General features: G+C 24.6%; 3 protein-coding genes across 3 annotated transcripts in view; 1 reads left to right on the plus strand and 2 right to left on the minus strand.

Moving 5' to 3' along the window:
* Positions 1 to 13,903, minus strand: part of LOC129619385 (plastin-1) — a 41,246-nt gene extending 27,343 nt beyond the window's left edge. Inside the window, exon 1 of the mRNA XM_055534637.1 lies at positions 13,234 to 13,903. Within this exon, the coding sequence (XP_055390612.1) occupies positions 13,234 to 13,302 (69 nt within the window). The 5' untranslated portion in view covers positions 13,303 to 13,903. The remainder of the gene's footprint in view (positions 1 to 13,233) is intronic.
* A 1,160-nt stretch (positions 13,904 to 15,063) lies between these two features.
* On the plus strand, positions 15,064 to 16,620 carry LOC129605367 (histone deacetylase complex subunit SAP30 homolog). Its single transcript, XM_055515078.1, has 3 exons — positions 15,064 to 15,467; positions 15,536 to 15,612; positions 15,857 to 16,620. The coding sequence occupies exons 1-3, from the start codon at positions 15,377 to 15,379 to the stop codon at positions 16,199 to 16,201; spliced, it is 513 nt and encodes a 170-aa protein (XP_055371053.1). The 5' UTR covers positions 15,064 to 15,376; the 3' UTR covers positions 16,202 to 16,620.
* LOC129605366 (uncharacterized) lies at positions 16,517 to 18,512 on the minus strand. The gene is made up of 6 exons (XM_055515077.1): positions 18,250 to 18,512; positions 17,824 to 18,196; positions 17,606 to 17,771; positions 17,070 to 17,485; positions 16,771 to 17,010; positions 16,517 to 16,717 (listed from the first exon to the last, which is right to left on the minus strand). Exons 1-6 carry the CDS (start codon positions 18,313 to 18,315, stop codon positions 16,665 to 16,667), a joined length of 1,314 nt encoding a protein of 437 aa, XP_055371052.1. The 5' UTR covers positions 18,316 to 18,512; the 3' UTR covers positions 16,517 to 16,664.
* Between the last annotated feature and the right edge of the window lie 118 nt (positions 18,513 to 18,630).

Here is an 18,630-nt window from a genome sequence, read left to right on the forward strand (position 1 = left end):
TCGATTTAATTGACGTACGCGTAATTTAAAAATTGTATAGAGATTTGACGTTATTATTAAAAAAAATCGAAATAAATATTATAACCATAATAAAGTGTAATTAAAAAAATAATATCGCTAAAAAAGGTAATCAAACTAGTAAAATAATATTTTTAGCACTTTTCCAAAAAAATTAAAAAAGTGCTTTTTAGTTTCACTCTGTCCGCCGCCGTCCGTCTGACCGTCCGCCCGTCTGTCCGTGTGTCTGTTTACAAAACTTCTAAACCTTGAAGATAAATGAAGATAGCTGAAATTTTGTTTGAACATAGATCTTTACTAGAAACTTATTTCCGCAGAACAAAATTTTTACCTATCTCTCCCCCCTCTAGAAGTTATACCCCCCAAAACTCTAAAAATGGCCTCTTTTAACTATTTGTTGCAATGAAACCATAAGCATTTTTGAAATTTGCAAACGCAGAAAGGCAGCAGCTTGCTCTTCCTAGCGCGGTATACTATAGTTAAACTTTAGAAACACAAAATTGCCGTTCAAATCTACCGTTATTTAAAGTCTTTTTTTTCCAAATTTTTGATTCCGTTTTTCTTCTAGACCCCAGCCTGTAGAAGCTTAAAATAGTTCATTTCGTTAGAAGAAAATTTTTTTCCATCTCCACCCCCTCTCATGTTAACGCCTCTTGAAATTTGTAGAATTTGAATTTTTGACATCTTATATTTCTGAAACCGCAAGCTTTTTCAAATTTCTATAAACACAAAAAGCTAACGATAAATTCCATGACATTAAAAAATATAATTATTTTTCTTAACTCACACAATTAACCCTTAAAATCGAGCATAATGTTAACCCAACTTTACATTAATTTTTGCTTTATTTCAAAGACTGCATAAATCGTTCATCCTAAATATATGCAATCCTAGAAATAGTTTTGTATATGAATGAAAATAATTTTAATAGCGTGATAGGTATACATAGACTGTATTTAAAAGCAGAATTTTCACTTGTTGAAGGAAAAAGTACTACAATACAAACCATTGGTTTGATCCAACTTTATTTAAACTTGACTTTATTTAAATTTTCAATTTTACTTCATTAGCCACACAATCACAAATCGAAAAAATTTTTCTATATTATATTTTAAATATTCAATTTCATTATGTAGTATTTAATAACAATTTATACATAATTAAAATCTGCCATTTATAATAGAAAAAACTTGCAAGAAATTAAAAAATTAAAATATTTTAAAATTTTTCTTTAATAACTTGTCAATTTTTCAAAATACATTCAATCTCAATATTGTAGTTCATATTTTATTATTTACACGAAGTATACTGAATAAATACAGCACTAGATAATTTTACATATCTATTATCGTTCATTCATTGCAACCCTTGAAAATATGTACCTATTTTGAACTTGGAGAATTAAAATTGGTATTGGTGGAAAAAGAAAAAAAAGTTATTCGTGCCCAAAATTTTAAATATTTTTAAATAAAAAATTAAAATCTCATTATTTTTACCGACCACATTGTATAAAATGAGGTAGGTTATGTGATGGTATCAAATTTTGGATGTCGAATATTCGACAGTCGCACTTCTTCATAGTAGGGAATAAAGAGAATAAAAGAGGTATATAAAGAGAAATAATCAACCAATTTCCGCGAAATTTAATATTTAAATTTTTAGTGTTGAAATTCGATCAAGATCAGAGAAAGATCAAGGCTTGGAAACCGAACTGGGGGCCAATTTTACATTGTTTACTACATTTACGGAACGAATCGATGGAATTTCTCGAAATTTGATATTTGAATTCTGGTTGTTACCGAAACTATCTCGTAAACTTTTTCAGGGAATTCGGATGGCGCAAAACGAAATTCTACTATAAGAACCAAATTTACACTTTTCTAGATATGTTAAATAAAAGCTTACTAGTGTCCTTAAAATTCTAAAGAAGTGTTTAAGACGCATTTTCATAATCTTCTTACACTTTCATTAAAATAGGGACTACCATTGCGGTCGGTTATGTTCTAATTTCACTTAAGTACTTATTTACTATATATTATTTAACAATATTGCGAACATTTTCATACAATAAACGACAGAAAAATTTTAATTGCCCTACATAAAAATCAATTACTTATATTACAAACGAATGCCATCAAACAAAATTTTCATATTTCGAACTAAAATCTAAAATAAAAAATTTCGTTCAAAATGATCTTAAAACTTTAAAAAAAATTTTGTCACCAGATAGTTTACCAATAACATTCCAAATATTACGTATAAGAGTTGTAATTCTTTTAAAAAATCATTCAAAAATTGGATTTATAGTCTCTAAAAAATTATAGTTTATATTTTTGCTTTCGAAATCTTGACATAATTCGTTTAAATAAAATGTGTAAACACACAGTACAATATAGGTATAGGTTCGGTACATTAAAACCAATAGAAATTTCGAATATAAAAATATAAGCGATTTAATTTTTTTTTTACTGTTTAATAAGTTCAATGATTTTATTTTGTTTACCATAAGTATACAAAATATGCACGCACATATTTTGTTATTTCTGTTTTAAGTAAAAGTGTACTTATGACCTTTTATATTTAGTTGCGTAAGAGAGTTGATTACAGCATTTTTTTTTTACTTAACACAGTTAATTAAAAAAAATTTTTTTTTGTTTGTTTTGTAAACGAGTTACTAAATTTATGCAAGATTATGGATATGTACATATGTATGTATGCTTGTATAAAAATACCTAGTTAATTATAAAGCAAAACAAATTCATATTAATACACTTTTAATTCAATGAAAAAAATAACAATCAGAAAATAATGAGTGCGATAACGAAAACATACTTTTTAAGGTGAAAATATTAACAAATTAGTAATGATTTTTCAATAAAAATTAGAATTTTTAATAGGAATTTTCACCTTTTAAATTATTTGTTTCTTATGCAGTAGCGAAAAATTTTGAACAAGATATACGAGTATGTATGCTATATTCGTGACATTCCGCATTACAGAATGAATTTCTATATTTTCAGTGTGTGCAGCGTACAATTTTCGAACCTTTGAACAAATTTCGAATTAGAATAATTATTTTAGAACAGAATTAACCAAAAACCCCTATTTGTTTACAAAATTACACTTTTTTTTTTAATTTTGTAAATGGACGAAAAGGCGCACAATGAAATTAATAAGCTTTTTATATTTATGTTTTTTTTAAAAAATTTTTAATTTAAAATTTACTATGAAAATGTATAGAAAATGATATTTTTTATTAATTCCTACCTATACAATGATTATGAAGCATTTCTTTGGAATGGAAAATTTCAAAAATTTTTTCAATTTTAGTAATTTTTAATATATATAAAATATAGCCACATAAACTACCGGTTAATAAATAAAAATATTTTAAGTGCTTACATCAAATTCAAATTAAGTGCCTGTCAAAGTGCTTTAAATTTTCTAATTACATAAGTATTATAATTTGATTAAATTTTCATTTTAATGATATTTTTTTACTCTCGTCAAATTTAAATTTAAAATTTTCTCTTTTTAAGATTATCCAAACAAGTTTTTATTTTTTAAATTATTTGATATCCAGTGTTTATATGAAGCATAAAAAATGATAAGTATATATTATACACTTAATGAAATAAACAAAAAGAAGCTGCTTAGTTGTCCGTGTCTTTTATTAAAAACAGATGTTTTACAAAAAGCACAAAAAATAGCACGTAATAAACTGCTACGAGTATTATAAAATCTTATTTTGAATGATAACATTGCTGAAACAACTGCATATGTATATATATGCAAATCAATGTTCCGCTCACAATTTAAATATTGTGAGCATATAAAAATTAGAATCAGTATTAGAACCCATGTTTTTAAACTTGTCTTTCTTTTTAATTATTAGAGCCGATTTAAGTATATCCAGACCATACTTCAAAAAGGAGAAATTTTGCTTAAATTTACCACGTCAGAGGCGATCTAATTGCAATTAAAATTTTTAACTTTTATGTCATTTTGCATGTTTGCCTTAGTGACATAGTGACATTTATACTTACTAATAAAATACCTTATATGTATACATACATATTTAAATATTCAAACGACACTTTTATATTATATTTTGAAATACATACATAATAATATTATGTATATATTATATACACATATGTAAGAATGTATGTAATGAAATTGTTTTTATGATACAAGAAAACACATTTTGTATGTGACTTATTATGTGAGTGCAAATTTATTTTAATAATTGAAAGCGCAACTGCATATTAATAACTAATTTTTGTTGTACATATAATTTATATCGACCACTAAATTAATTAACTATTCGATTTAAGTATAGTGGATATATGTACATATATGTATGTATATATAAGTATATAAATTTATTGTGTTTTAGTCAACAAAATTAAACGTGTTATTATTCAAGTTTTCTATAAAATTTTTCGATATTAGTCACTTTTTGGGATTTCCTTTTAGGGAATGTATTATAATTCACTGTTAAGTAGTTAGTGAACTGAAAATTAATAAGGATTCATTTAGTCAACCAAAATATTAAAGGCGACTGACCGACTTCACGAACCTAATATTTTGAGCAACAAAAATTGCATATAGTTCTATAAAAACAAAATTACCCACAGAAATGTTGATATATAATATGAATGAACATCCTATTCGATTAATATCTTGATAGCGTCAATTGGTATTTAGGAATTTAAGCCATAAAAATCCTATAGTTAAATCTACTAATAAAAATGCTATATAGTGTTGTATAAAATTATGGAATTTCCACTAAATATTTAGTTCGAATTCTATAGGAATTATAGTAGGCTTTAATTAATCCACATAGAAACATTTAAATTTGGTTCTTAATAGAAGTTCATTTTCTGTGATCCGATTTCTTTTCCAAGTTTTCCAGTTAACTTCGTTAAAAACCAGTAATCAAATATTAAATTTCAAGAAATTCCGTCAATTAGTTCCTGAGAATAATCGAATATGTAAAATCGATCTCTGGTGATTTTCACGAAAAACTAACTTTAAAATAAATTGGTTGATTATTTCTCTGACAAACAGACAAGCAGATCGACAGATATGACTCCCTAAATTTACTTTATGAACACTTCTCTGCCATGAAAAATCGCATTCCCATTCGACGAATGTAAAACTCAGTATCATCACATAATCTTCCATATTGTAGGCAACGAGGTCGGTAAAAAATAATATTTTAAGCAAATAAGAAATCAAAAAGTATTTATTCACTTTTTGTGTGTGTGTTCGTGTGTTATTAAAATGTACAATATATACTTGCATACAAAATATTTTTATTCATTAAAACCTTGAAATGATTTCATGAACATAATAATAAAATATGCACATCTATACATAAATATGTATATATAATATGAAGATAAGTGTGCTTTTATAAGAATGCGCACTTAAAAAAAAAAAAAATTGTATTACATTGATTACAATGCATTTCAATATTAAATGTGTATGTAAATTTATACAATGTATATGTATGTACACATGTATATGTACATATAAATCCGCACTTTTATACATAAAAAAATTGTTAAAAAATAAATTAAAATGCATTTAAATATTTATCCATACTTTATAATTTTCATAATATACATATAAATGTATGTACGTATGTATATTTACGAATAATATATTTTAAGACGATTAAATCACATAATATTTTCAGCATTTTTTTAAGCATTCCAAGGAAAGCGGCTTTGTTCTATTGTATTTTCATTATTGTTAAGCGTTGCATTAACATATGTTCATTTATATGATTATATACATATGTATATGTACATACATATTATTAATGTGTATGTGATATTTACAATATTTCTGGGTCTTTGCCTCTGTTTCAGTAATTTTCTCCCTCGCTTTGTTAACTTATTTTAGTTTGCTTGTTTTTTTATTTTTTTTTTTTATTTTGATAATATGCCCGATGTCTGTGCTGTGTTTTATTAGTCATAAATTTCATTTTTTATAACAAAAATAATGAGTCACAAATCTATAATGCACAGATAGGTGTATGTATATGTATGTAGCTACTTATTTTTTTATATTTATGGAATTAATCATGTATCACGATTTCGATTCAATATTACATTAATAGTTAAAAACTATTTTATAAAATTAAACAAAATTCTTTGTAATAGAATCACAAATTAAAATAAATAATAATTAAAATTCTATTTCAAATACCTACATACAGATAAATTCCTATAAGTATCGAATATAAAGTAATGTGTTTTCGAAAATCGAATAAAAGTTATAACAAGTGTGTGATGACTGATGAGTGTATTTGCTAGAACTCCCATACTCTGAGCTTTGAAAATTATTATTTATCATTGTATGATTACATAGGTCTACTTTACACACAAATAATATTTAAAAAATTTGAAAAAATCTCAATTTCATTATATGCTTACAAACCAATCAGTTTTGTAAAAGGGATACTGTTCCGTATATAGACTCAGGAATAACTAACTTATTTTAAGCTAACTTATTTTTTTTATAAAAAAAAAGATTAAGTAATCAGTCAAAGATACATAGATAGGGTACATATTTCTTTAGGTTTAGAAGGTCATACAGGTGGAATATTTTTACGATACCCCATAAAATTTTTTCATACTGCATGCAGCTTAAATAAAAATTGACTTCTCTGCATAATTAAATTGATTAAATTGCATCTCTTTTTTTAATTTTCTTAATTTAATTAACAACGTTTATGTTTTTCATATTCAGGTATTTAACAAAAGAAATTAATTTTTGCAATTATTAGACATCAAATAATATTGTTTACTTAACGTTAAAAGAAATACTGTTTAAATTTTAATATTATATTAATACCACGTAGAAGAGGGATTCTAAGTTGTAGACGAATCACTATATCTCGTAAATCCGGCATTTATTGTTAGATATACGTAAATATATACGCACGAACCTCACATAAAATTACTCGTACATCATGTATTCCTACTGTATGTATTGTATATACGAGTATAATATAATTTCTGCAATTATAACAACACTCATTTAAAATGAAACTAACATACTTAACTATTCATTTTAAATGAAATTATGTAAGTATGTACTGTACTTTTTTAAAAGGGAACAAAAAAAAGGAAAAAATTAAAACATATGTATGTATGTATTGTGAAAGTTTTAATTTTGCGTATATTATTCTTTTCTTTTTTTTTGCAAAAATAATAATGCTAATATCAGCAAATTTACATACAAAATGAATATTTTTAATATTTCAACAAAACTTGTAAATAATATCATATCTCCCTTATATGGATATATTTTATAGCTATATACATATAAGTATATTATACCTAGTCATTTTATACTAAGATAAAAAAATTAATAAGAAAAGATTGAAAATGTATAAATATTGGATGCGTTGGAGTTACGATTGTGGTTTTAATTAATAAACGATTTATATTGAATGATTTATCACAAAGAAATTATATATATATATATATATATATATATATATATATATGTATGAACATACAATGAAGATATTAGGGATGACACAACCTATAAAATAAATTGTATCAAAGAAAATCGATGGCAATTCTAAAATAAATTACGAAAATATACGAATAATATACGAAAATTTTAAAGAGATTTAATTGGAAATTTTAGAAAATATTAGGATTTTTATCGTAAAAATCGTTAGTGATCCATTTTCTTAATTAAACTGATTATTTTTCGTAATGTGAACATTTTTTAGTTTTTTTCATACATCTTCGAATATTTCCTCTCGAAATTAGCTATCCCGGTTCAAAATTAATACGCAAGACATCCTTCAGGGCTTGAGTTCCCCAACACTGAGAAAGCCCCGCCCAAACAATCTGCACCTCCTGATGGCCAGAACAGGACTAAATATGTATAGCCGTCTTCTCATTCTGTGTAAAATAATATGGCTATACATGTCTTCTCAGCGCCCAAGCACAATCTACACAAAAAGGAATCCGACATATATATACATATATGTATATATGATTGTATATATGATTGTAAATATAAAGTAAAAACTTTTCAATTTTTAAAATAACTTTCTAATAAATTTTCGATAATTAAAATCATTCGATAATGTCTACTTTTGTAAAAGAAAAGAACAGATATTAAAAATCTACTACACTTACTCATAATATACATATAACGTACATTCATTTAATATTTAGATAAGGTTCAATAAAATGTTAAGGTTTCGAATATATTAAATTTCTTTTCCTATACTTACCACACTGATGCAAATATGTTGTATGTACATACATACTTATGTTGTAGTTTCCTAACCATAATAATTTAATAATTTTATACAATAATTTTACTTTTTTAAGAAAGAAACCGCTATACTTAATATATACTTAATATTCTTCTTTTTTTTTTGGTTTTCATTTAATATAATATTTTAATGTAGTAAATATGTAAAAGAAGAAGAAGTTTAGAAGCATAATTATCTTTTGAAATGATTTTAGACACGACATAAGAAAAATTTAGGCCATGACATTCATTTTACGCTCTCAATTTCAACAATTTTTTTCATTTATTGTTGCTTTCTATTATTTGTACATTAAAATTTGATATTAATAACTGCTCTTTGTTTAGTATTCAAAAAAAAAATTTGGATAATTATGAGCTCCACATCAATGAGATTCATAATGGAATAAAAAATATTTTAACTATGGGTACACACATACAATTTGTGCATGAGACTATAAGTATAACATGTAGTGTGCACTAATTGAAATTTCGATATTGTTTTTTGACAAAAACAAAATAAGAATATTTTTTTTTTATATAAGTACTTCTTTGTAAAAAAAAAAATTCTCAATTCTTTTTTTAAAATTTAAATTGTATATAATTTTCAAGTTTGTGTTACTTAAATTCGTAAGTACGGCATGAATTATTTCCACTAAAATTTATACGATGAAAAGAACAATCGGAGAGGAATTAATATTGGTTGATTTGAATGCTGTCATTTAAATCATCAGTTTTTTAAGTTTTACGAGTAATTAAAGAATTTAAAAGTAATAAATATTGTTGCTCAAAAAATTCAAATTAGAATAGAAATAAATGGTTTTCTTCTTAAATAATATTTAATAAAAACATTTTATAAACAAATGCTCAAATAAATTAATTTTTCATTCTAAATGAAAATTATTTTTACTTCCTTCTTCTGTTTATATTTGATTTTAAATATTTGAATAACTACTTATTTCTTTTCTAAGATTAACAAATGAAATATTTCTTATAAAATGCAAAATTTTTCATTAACTTCATTAAAATTATGGTTTTCAACAAAATCTAAATAAAATTTACCCTGAAAAAAAATATTGCAACAAAATATTTTTTTGCGTTCAAATATAAAAATTAAGATACTTAAATTTCACTTCTATATAAAAATATAAACAAAAACAAGTAATAAAAAAAAAGAGTTCTTTTGAATAAATTTTTATCTAATCGTAACAATAATTTTATTTACATTATATTATATTACTTATTACAGTAAAACCTAAATAAATGCTTCCAGTTAAAAAAAAATATAAAGCATCTTTTTTTACGCTTGCACCCATGTACTTATATCGTCCAAATATATAAATTTCTGAACAACAAAATATATTCATATTTAAGTAAATTAATGTTATCAAATCAACCAAGTAAATTCAAATAAATGTGAAATAAAGTAATTAAATTGACATCAATTGAACAAAAAATCAAAAATATTTTATAAAATTTGAAATATCTATGCTTATTAAAAAAATTCTCATAATATTATTGACGAATAATAAAAGATTTTCATAATGCAAAACAATAGCTATGAAGCGCAATATATTTTTATATTATATGCAATATATTTTTAATTACTCTAAAAAAATTAAAGCAGTTCTATATACATATATCGCTATATTGCGAAAAATTTACCATCTTTATGAACAAATTTGGTAAGCAACATTTGTTTATGAAAATAAGTATAGCGCAGTATCGCTTTATATCGCGATTTATGAAAGGACCTATAATTATATATTTGATACAAGTTGATAGTAATGGCACGTATGTACATATATATATATATATATATATATATATATATACTATTTTATTAGCAAGGTTCATTAATAATTTCAAAAGGGGTTATTCATAAAACTTTAATTTGAATATTTTGCAATAATTAAATATGTGAAAAATTTCATTAAATTGAAGAATATTTTATGATTTTATTGGCAATTAAGTAAAAAGTAGCATTCAAATTTTCATTTTAGAGCTAATAAAATTAAACAAACATAGATAAAATATAAATAACTTATTTACATACTATGATTTTCTATATAAAAATAAACGTAAATATTGATAAGATTTGAAAAACGCAAGAAAGGTAGATACTAATTAACTATGAGCGACTAATAAAAATACTTATGCAAAAAAAAATTGACATTTTTTTACTCTAGAGGGTTTTTTTCAAATTGATTTTACTCTTTAAATTCGATATGTAACAAATTATCAGAAAAAAAAAACTATTTGTGAATCATAGCTGTTGTAAGAAATTAAAAAAGAAATAAAATGAATGAATATTAAGCAGATGAGGTCATAAGTAAATATTAAACATAAATATGCATATATATATATGCATATATATACCTAGTTACATAGAGCTAACTCGAATAATACTAAGAATATAGATGATGCATAATGCACATTTTTTCGTCCAAACTGCTTTTTAAACTCACGTTATAAGAAATTAATTATTTAAATCGAATTTTAATCATTCATAGTAAAAGGTTATGCATAAATTCATGAGGATAAATTGAATACTGGATTGGTAGTCTATATATAGTTTTTGGTATTAAGTATCATGTACTTATTTTGTTTATGATGATTGACTACAAGTTCTGGCTGAACTAAAGCATTTACATCCCAATTATGTAAAATTTGTAAACAAACAATGCCAATACAAATGTAAATAAGAAATGCATATATACATAACCATGTATTTAAAAATAAATATATATACATATATAGGTATATATGTAGGTACAGTATATAATTATAATTGTTGATTGCGCGTACTCTTGTTGAAAAAATTATTGAAAAATCAATTTCAGTTTCTTATCAGACTTCCTTTATAATTAAATTTTTATATGTCAATTAATCAATTTATAAATTTTTAGCTATTCTATTATTTTTAAACACTTAAATTGTTATTCTTATAGGTATTTATACATACATATATTATGTTCTTAGGTATTTAGATTTTATTCAAAACATAAGTCATCAAAATATATATATATATGTAACCATACATATTAAGTACATATTATGTATATAACAATATTAGTTTTCTGTTTATAAAATTCAAAGTTGAATCATCGATTTTTTTTCCTTTCTTAACAGAAATAATCGTTTATTTAAATGCTTTTCCATATTGGTAATTGACTTCTTATTTTAATAGATTTTCAATAGAAATTCAATGTATACATACTCACTTATATACTCATGTATACGCACTCACTTACTTTATGTTAATTAATTAAGAATGAGTAATTATTAAAAATATTTATGCAAAAATTTGAAAAAAATTATTAACTTTTCGGTTTTACATAAAGGAATTTAAAAATAAAATATTTAATACATAAAATAAGTTCTATCTATTCTACATTACACTACAATTTATTAAGTTATTTACCTATTTTTTATCTAAATAGGTAAAAATCCACTTTGAATTTACAGGAATAGGTTTTAATTTCCCTCATGTTTAAATTTAAAAGTGAAAAATAATAGGTAATTTATACATCACCCTCCCATACCTATCATAGTATAAAATATAGAAAATACAAGTGTATATATGTACCTATAATTTAAATTACAATAAACTGCATGAATTAAAATTGTAATGCAAAAAAAAAAATAAAATAAATTATTTTTATTTTGCTTACGTAGGTACATATAGGTAAATAAATACCTATCTGCATAATGAAGTTAATTTAAGATAACCTTGTTTATAAGAAAAGCTCAGAAATAAAGAAAAAAATTGCATATGTTTGTATAAATATGGTATATGTATGTACATATATACATTTATATATTAACTAACGCATTTAAAATAATTATATAACTATAATAGTGCTATGAATAATTTTCTTTACAATAGCTAAGATTACAATTCCTATTTAAAACTTTTTCTGATATGGGCATCTAGTATTATGTATGTATGTAAATGTCTATATATGTATGTAAGTATGTAAATGGTTATAGTAATTTAATTTATTAAATTTTAACTTTGTCTGCCTCTTGTTTTTGTAAATATAAATATTTAATTCATACAATTAAAAAATGGAAATATTATTTACGTCTAAAATATTTGCATGAATAATACCTTGCCTAGAACTTATACTTCGTAGATATACATATTTTGTTTACAAAAAATAAAATCTATGTATATATTTATGTATGTAGGTACTAAATATCATGTTGATTTCTCTTTTTTTTTTGTATTTTGTATACCTAGACCTATCCCGAACCGCATTTCCTTTCTATTATTCAACAAAAAGAAATTGGTAAGTGTAATGAACTATTGCATTCTTTACATTACAAAATATTGAGGCTTAAAAAAAAAAACAATAATTTGTTAAAAATTTTAAAATTTGCATTTGTGTGTATGAATGTGTTAAACCTTTCTGATCGGAATACATACTACAGTTCTACACACAGCATAAAGTAAAATTGAGTGTGGGCAAATCAAATAAGTAGAATCAAGTTGTAGATATTATGTACAAACATACAAACATGCCTACTGACGAATTTTATATGTAACTCCATACCTATATATGCAGGTATATATACGAACTCAAGTCAAATTGAAATTACATATAAGTATGTACATACATTTGGCAGTATACGAAAATTTATTTAATCCAAAAAATTTTAATTCCGGTTTGGAGTAGTAAAAAAGTTAAAAGACAAAATAAGAACAAGAAAAATAACGAAATCATTTTTTACATTTACGACGTGTTGTGTGGACACTTTAACATATATATGTATGTATATCCATATATAGATATGTACATATGTATATAGGACTTGTTTAAATTAAAATTTTTATTGTTTTGCTAAAAATATTGAAAAATAAATTTAAATAAAAAAAATTATAAATGTAAAATTTCACATTTTTTTTTAACATACTTCATCAAATTTTTCTCGAATTTCTGCCTTTTGTTCAGTCGACAATGTTTTCATTCTGTTTGCTGCCATTTTTTTCCAAACTTAAGAAGACTTTTTTTCTGTAGAAACCTTTTTTTAAATTTTAAACGATTTGTTTTTTATGATTGAATTTTTTTTTTATTTTTTTAAAGACTTAACGAAGCTACTTTTTTGTTTTTACACTACAAACCACTTGTCTTTTAATTTTGAGAAAATGCTTTTTTTCTTTTTGAATTTTTCTTTAATTTTAAATATACAAATAAATTTGGTTACATAGGTGGTACAACAACTATTTTCTTTTTCAATTTATATGCTATAAAAATTTGTATAAAAAATAAAATTGACAATTTTTTTAATATTTTTACGTTTTCTTCTTTTTCAATAAATTAGCAGCAAAGGGATACCGACTTTTGTATTTTGCGCGACACGTTAAACAAAAAAGAAAACAAAAAACTTTGTGTCTTGTAAATTTTTATTGTTGGCAAAGCGAAGTAGCACTTTGCTTCAAAAAAAAATTTTTTTGTTAGTACTCCTCACTCTATCAAAGTAATCACTGCACTGTTGTTTTTAATATTTTCAATCAACATTCAATTTTCAATTTTTAAAAGAGAATGGAAAATGAATTTACGCTTTCAATAATTCCGTCCCGGCATAACATAATCAAACAAACATGCGTACGTACATAAACTAAATGTAAAATGGAATGGAAATGAAACTAATAAAAAATCAACAATAAAATTCAGTATTCATTATAATAATATTGCTTTGCCTTGCTAAATAATTTTACCTAGAAAAGAAATAAATACAACGAATCAACCACCACCACTAGGCACCAAGCCCATTCAACGCATTAACACGTTTTAATTCCATTTTCCACGTTTTATTTCCAAATTGTTTCGAAAGATGTATTTTTTTTTTGCGTGAATGATGCTAAATGAAATGTCACTGGTTAATTTCATTTTTTAGCTAGTAATTGTAAGATTTTCCTTGTTCTTGCACTTATTTTATAAAAAATTCACATAATTTGTGAAATGTGTGACATTTAAGTTAAATGATCGATGTCATACAAAAAAATAAAGACGATGTGTACAGATAAAGAGAGCATTGTGAAAGGATTAGAACAGAAATGCAAAGGAAAAATATTAAGTTATACGCTAAATTTCTTCTGTTGTATAACAACCGGTTTTATTATTGATTTAAATAAAAATATTTTATATTACTGAAGTTTATAAAGTTAAATTAAGCATTAAAGAAAATTTTAAGAGTAAATACATTTGTACATACATTCATAGCTAAGATTTTCGCCTCAAAATAAACTTGTTTTTTTCTTTAAATATATGTAATGAAAAAAATTGAAATGTTCATGTTGAGTATAGCATTGTTGGCTAAGTTAGATATCTGCCAATGCCTTACTGTGCCAACCCTGAAATTATGTTTGTTTATTGTTTCATATTCAAAATGATTCACTTTTCCATTTGTATTTTTTTTCTTTACAAATTGCAATACTGAAACAAAATCAAAAATTGCTTCAACTGTTTGTTGTTTTCTTTCCTTCCTTTTCGAACTTCGTAAGCCGCCTAAGGAAAAAAAATTACCAAATTATAGTTTTCTTTTTCTATCTTATAAGAGATATAAATTTTTACCAATTACAAGAGAAACAAATGAGCAAATTGTAATTGTATGAAACAAAAATTTTTGATTAAATTGTACATGCATATATATATGTATTGAAATATACATACGTATTACATTTATTTTTCTTTTTGTTTTGGGTGGCTTTTATAACAGATTTTGTATATAAGTTTATATAGAAGGTAGAACTGGTTGTAGTTCGATAACAAAACTTAATATTTTTGTGAACTTTGTGAATTGGTTTAAGCTGTCCATTAATTAAGAAGAAACTATCGAAAATATTTTTTTTCTAAAAATACATTGTGTTTTAAAAAATCAAAAAGCAAATACATTTTTAAAATAAATTTTACAAACCATTTATAGATCACAAAAAAAAAGAAAATAGGTGACCTTCATCAATAAAATTTGAACTTAAAAACTATTGTATTTTCGAAATATATTTTTAAATTTTATTGGTATTAAATCAATTAAAATTATTTTAACAAAACTTGATATGAACGGATTTAGTACAGGTGAAGAAGATTCAAGAGATGTACAACAAATTTGTTGCTTATTGGATGGTGATATCCGATGCAGAAAAATTGGTAGGGAACTAAAAAATCTTTATTGTATCAAAAAAGTAATAATTTTATGGTTATTTTTTATTGAACAGCTGGAAACGCCTCATATAGCAAACGTGTGCAAAAAACAGTTGCACAGCGGAGATTAAAATTGATGATTGATTCAAATGTAAGATAATTTATATTTCTATCTATAATTTTACATATCCACATAAATATGTACGTAGGTATATATAATGTGTATAAAAGCATATACATATATACATATCAATGTTTATATATGCAACAAATGCAATATAAATTTTGAAGTATGGATATGTATGTGAGTACATAGATAACAAATATGATAATTTGTATAAAACAAAAGGTGTATACAAATTAAATTCCAATTCTATTTTTTTTTAATTTTTTAGGCTCATCATACTTATATATGCGATTTTCATAAATCGCGTATACAATGTGCACGTACAAAGCGCCGGCGGAAAGACTCTGAAGATGATAGTAATGAAACTGACACTGATCTTCCCGAAGTAGATTTATATTCTCTACAAGTGAATACATTACGTCGCTATAAACGCCATTATAAAGTACCCACTAGGCCAGGTTTAAATAAAGCCCAGTTAGCTGATCAAATAATGAAACATTTTAAAACTATTCCAATTAAAGAAAAAGAGATTATAACATACTTTATTTATATGGTTAGATCTAATTCGAATAAATTGGATCAGAAAAATGGTATTGGAAATGACACCACGTGAAAATTAGCATCGAATAGAAATTGTAGAAATAAATTGAATAGTAATATGGAAAGTCTCCCTCCGTCAACATCGTCTTCTTTAATAACTACAACGACGACTTTGAATTTAAAGAATTTTTAATATTTTTATTAATAAACGTTTAAAAAATTATTGTAATTTTCTGATTAAAATTATCGTGAAACTAAATCTTTATAAAGAGTCCTAAACCTGAAGTATTTTGAATGTATAATCAATATTTATAAAAAAAATAGCCATACATTGCACACGATATTTATAATAATATAAGCATTTTTAATTTTTAAGATCTATGATTTTTCAATTTGTAAAGTAAATTTTAAAATATCAAGAAGAAAAGTTGTTAAGTAAGAATATATGTATGTATAACATTATTATTGTTTAAGTAAAAAAAACTAAAGTGATATTTTGTTTTTATTTTTAAATTTCATCTATATTAATACAGATTTTATTTTAAAATCATAGTTTCATCCTCTTCGCTATTGTCGCTGCCAATTTCCTCTGAAAAGTAGTGTGAAAATTATATTTAAAAAAAACAAAAAGTTTAAATATACCTTTGATAACAGGTGTTCCTTTACTAATAGGTTTACTCATTTTAGACGCACATAATTTTTCATTCACCGCCTCTAATTGCTGTTCAAGCGGCTTTTCATCTTCATCGCTCCCGTCGCTTATCATAGCTCCTAAATCTCTTGACATATCAATGTCATCTTCATCGCTGTCTGTGTCTGGGAACCAATTAATATTTTTCTGATTCGAACTAATGTTCCCAGTACTACTATCAAGTATTTCAACTACAAAAGTATAAAAGGTAATATGTGGCTCTTCCTGTTTTTAACAATAAATTTCATACTTTTAACAGCTGTCTCTTCACCATCAACAATGTCTGTTTTATCTTCTACTTCCATTTTGACTTCTCTATTTCTACTAAAATAAGGCATACGATAATAGAAATTTCGAAGTTTAAGCGAGAGTTTTTCTTCTTCAACCGTGTTTAACTTTTTATATTTCAGGCATTCAGCAAACCCAAATGCTTCATTGTTTTTCCTGCTTTCTAAATCACAATCAATTTCATACTTTATTAATTCTACAGTGGCTTTCGCATGTTCAGCTGCTTTATTAGCACATTTAAGAAAAAGACTAGAGCTTGTAAGTGTTTTTCCAGATAAATTAAGACAACATAATTCTCTGTAAGAGTTTATTCCAAAAATCATTTCAGCATCACATATCTGTTCCTCAATTAGCGAAGGATCAACCACCGCAATTTGGCTAAAAATAAAGTGTTCATACTTAATCGCTTTTTCAAAGAAATAATCTGTAAACTCTATTTACAATAAAATGAAATATAAAACATAATAATAAAATAAATAAATATTTTAAGTTTATTACCCATCGTTAAATGTCGCATAAGATACGCAAACAGGATAGTGATGCAATACTATAGATATAAAATCTTTTTCAGCCGCTGTATGAATTTTCACTTCGTTTCCATCAACCGTAACGTCAGGTCTTTTAAAGTGTGCTAAAGCGCATAAGCAAGCTGCAGCACAACAATCTTAAATTGGCAATATTTGATTGCAGCTTTGATACAATAATTTAACTCTTACCTATTAAATTGCCGTCATGATTCAAAACATTTACATCAACTCTTAATATCCATACTCTATCTTCGGCTATCACACACAGAGACTCCAAGTCAACACATTTAGAATCTTTAAATGTTCTTTCTAATATACGATTTATGCGAACTGTAAGCTCAGAGTTTCGACCAGCTTCGAAATGAGCTGCTGCCATCGGACTAAGCTCCACATTAATATGTAAAATACCTTCATTTGGTCTAATTGTTTGGGACTGACCTAATTCGCAAGATACTTGTGCAATTACTCTAGTATTCCCTAAAGAAACATGAACACAACCCCAATCGATACCAAAACTTATTATCATAGAGCGGCTTTCGGATAATTTACGTCCATCGAGGCGCTGCAACGCTATATCTATTAAATAAGGTTGTATTTGATTACAAATTTTTTTACTTGATGCTGTTGAAGGCTCTCCAAAATAAATTTTTTTTCGCAATTAGAGATTGGTGTTTCCCTCATATTTAGTATTATTTAGTTTTTTTTACTTAAAGTGTTTTATAAAAATTCAAAACATAAGAGTGATTATTATCGCTTGAAATAAAATTGAAGTCGATAACAAAAACCAAATCAACTCAAAGTTCTTAGGTTATGTTTTTGTCAACTTTTTGTAATTACTCCAAATCTAACCACAATATTAATATATTGATATTCACTCATGTAAATTAAACATAGGGAAAGAGTGAAACAGAATACAATAATACTAAAATCATATACTGAATTTGTAGTTCTATGACGTTAGAATAATATAAACCTTGGTAGGGTTGTTACACTCAT

This window comes from Condylostylus longicornis, unplaced genomic scaffold, assembly GCF_029603195.1.
Source record: "Condylostylus longicornis isolate FDR11 unplaced genomic scaffold, ASM2960319v2 ptg000013l, whole genome shotgun sequence".
NCBI classification, from domain to species: domain Eukaryota; kingdom Metazoa; phylum Arthropoda; class Insecta; order Diptera; family Dolichopodidae; genus Condylostylus; species Condylostylus longicornis.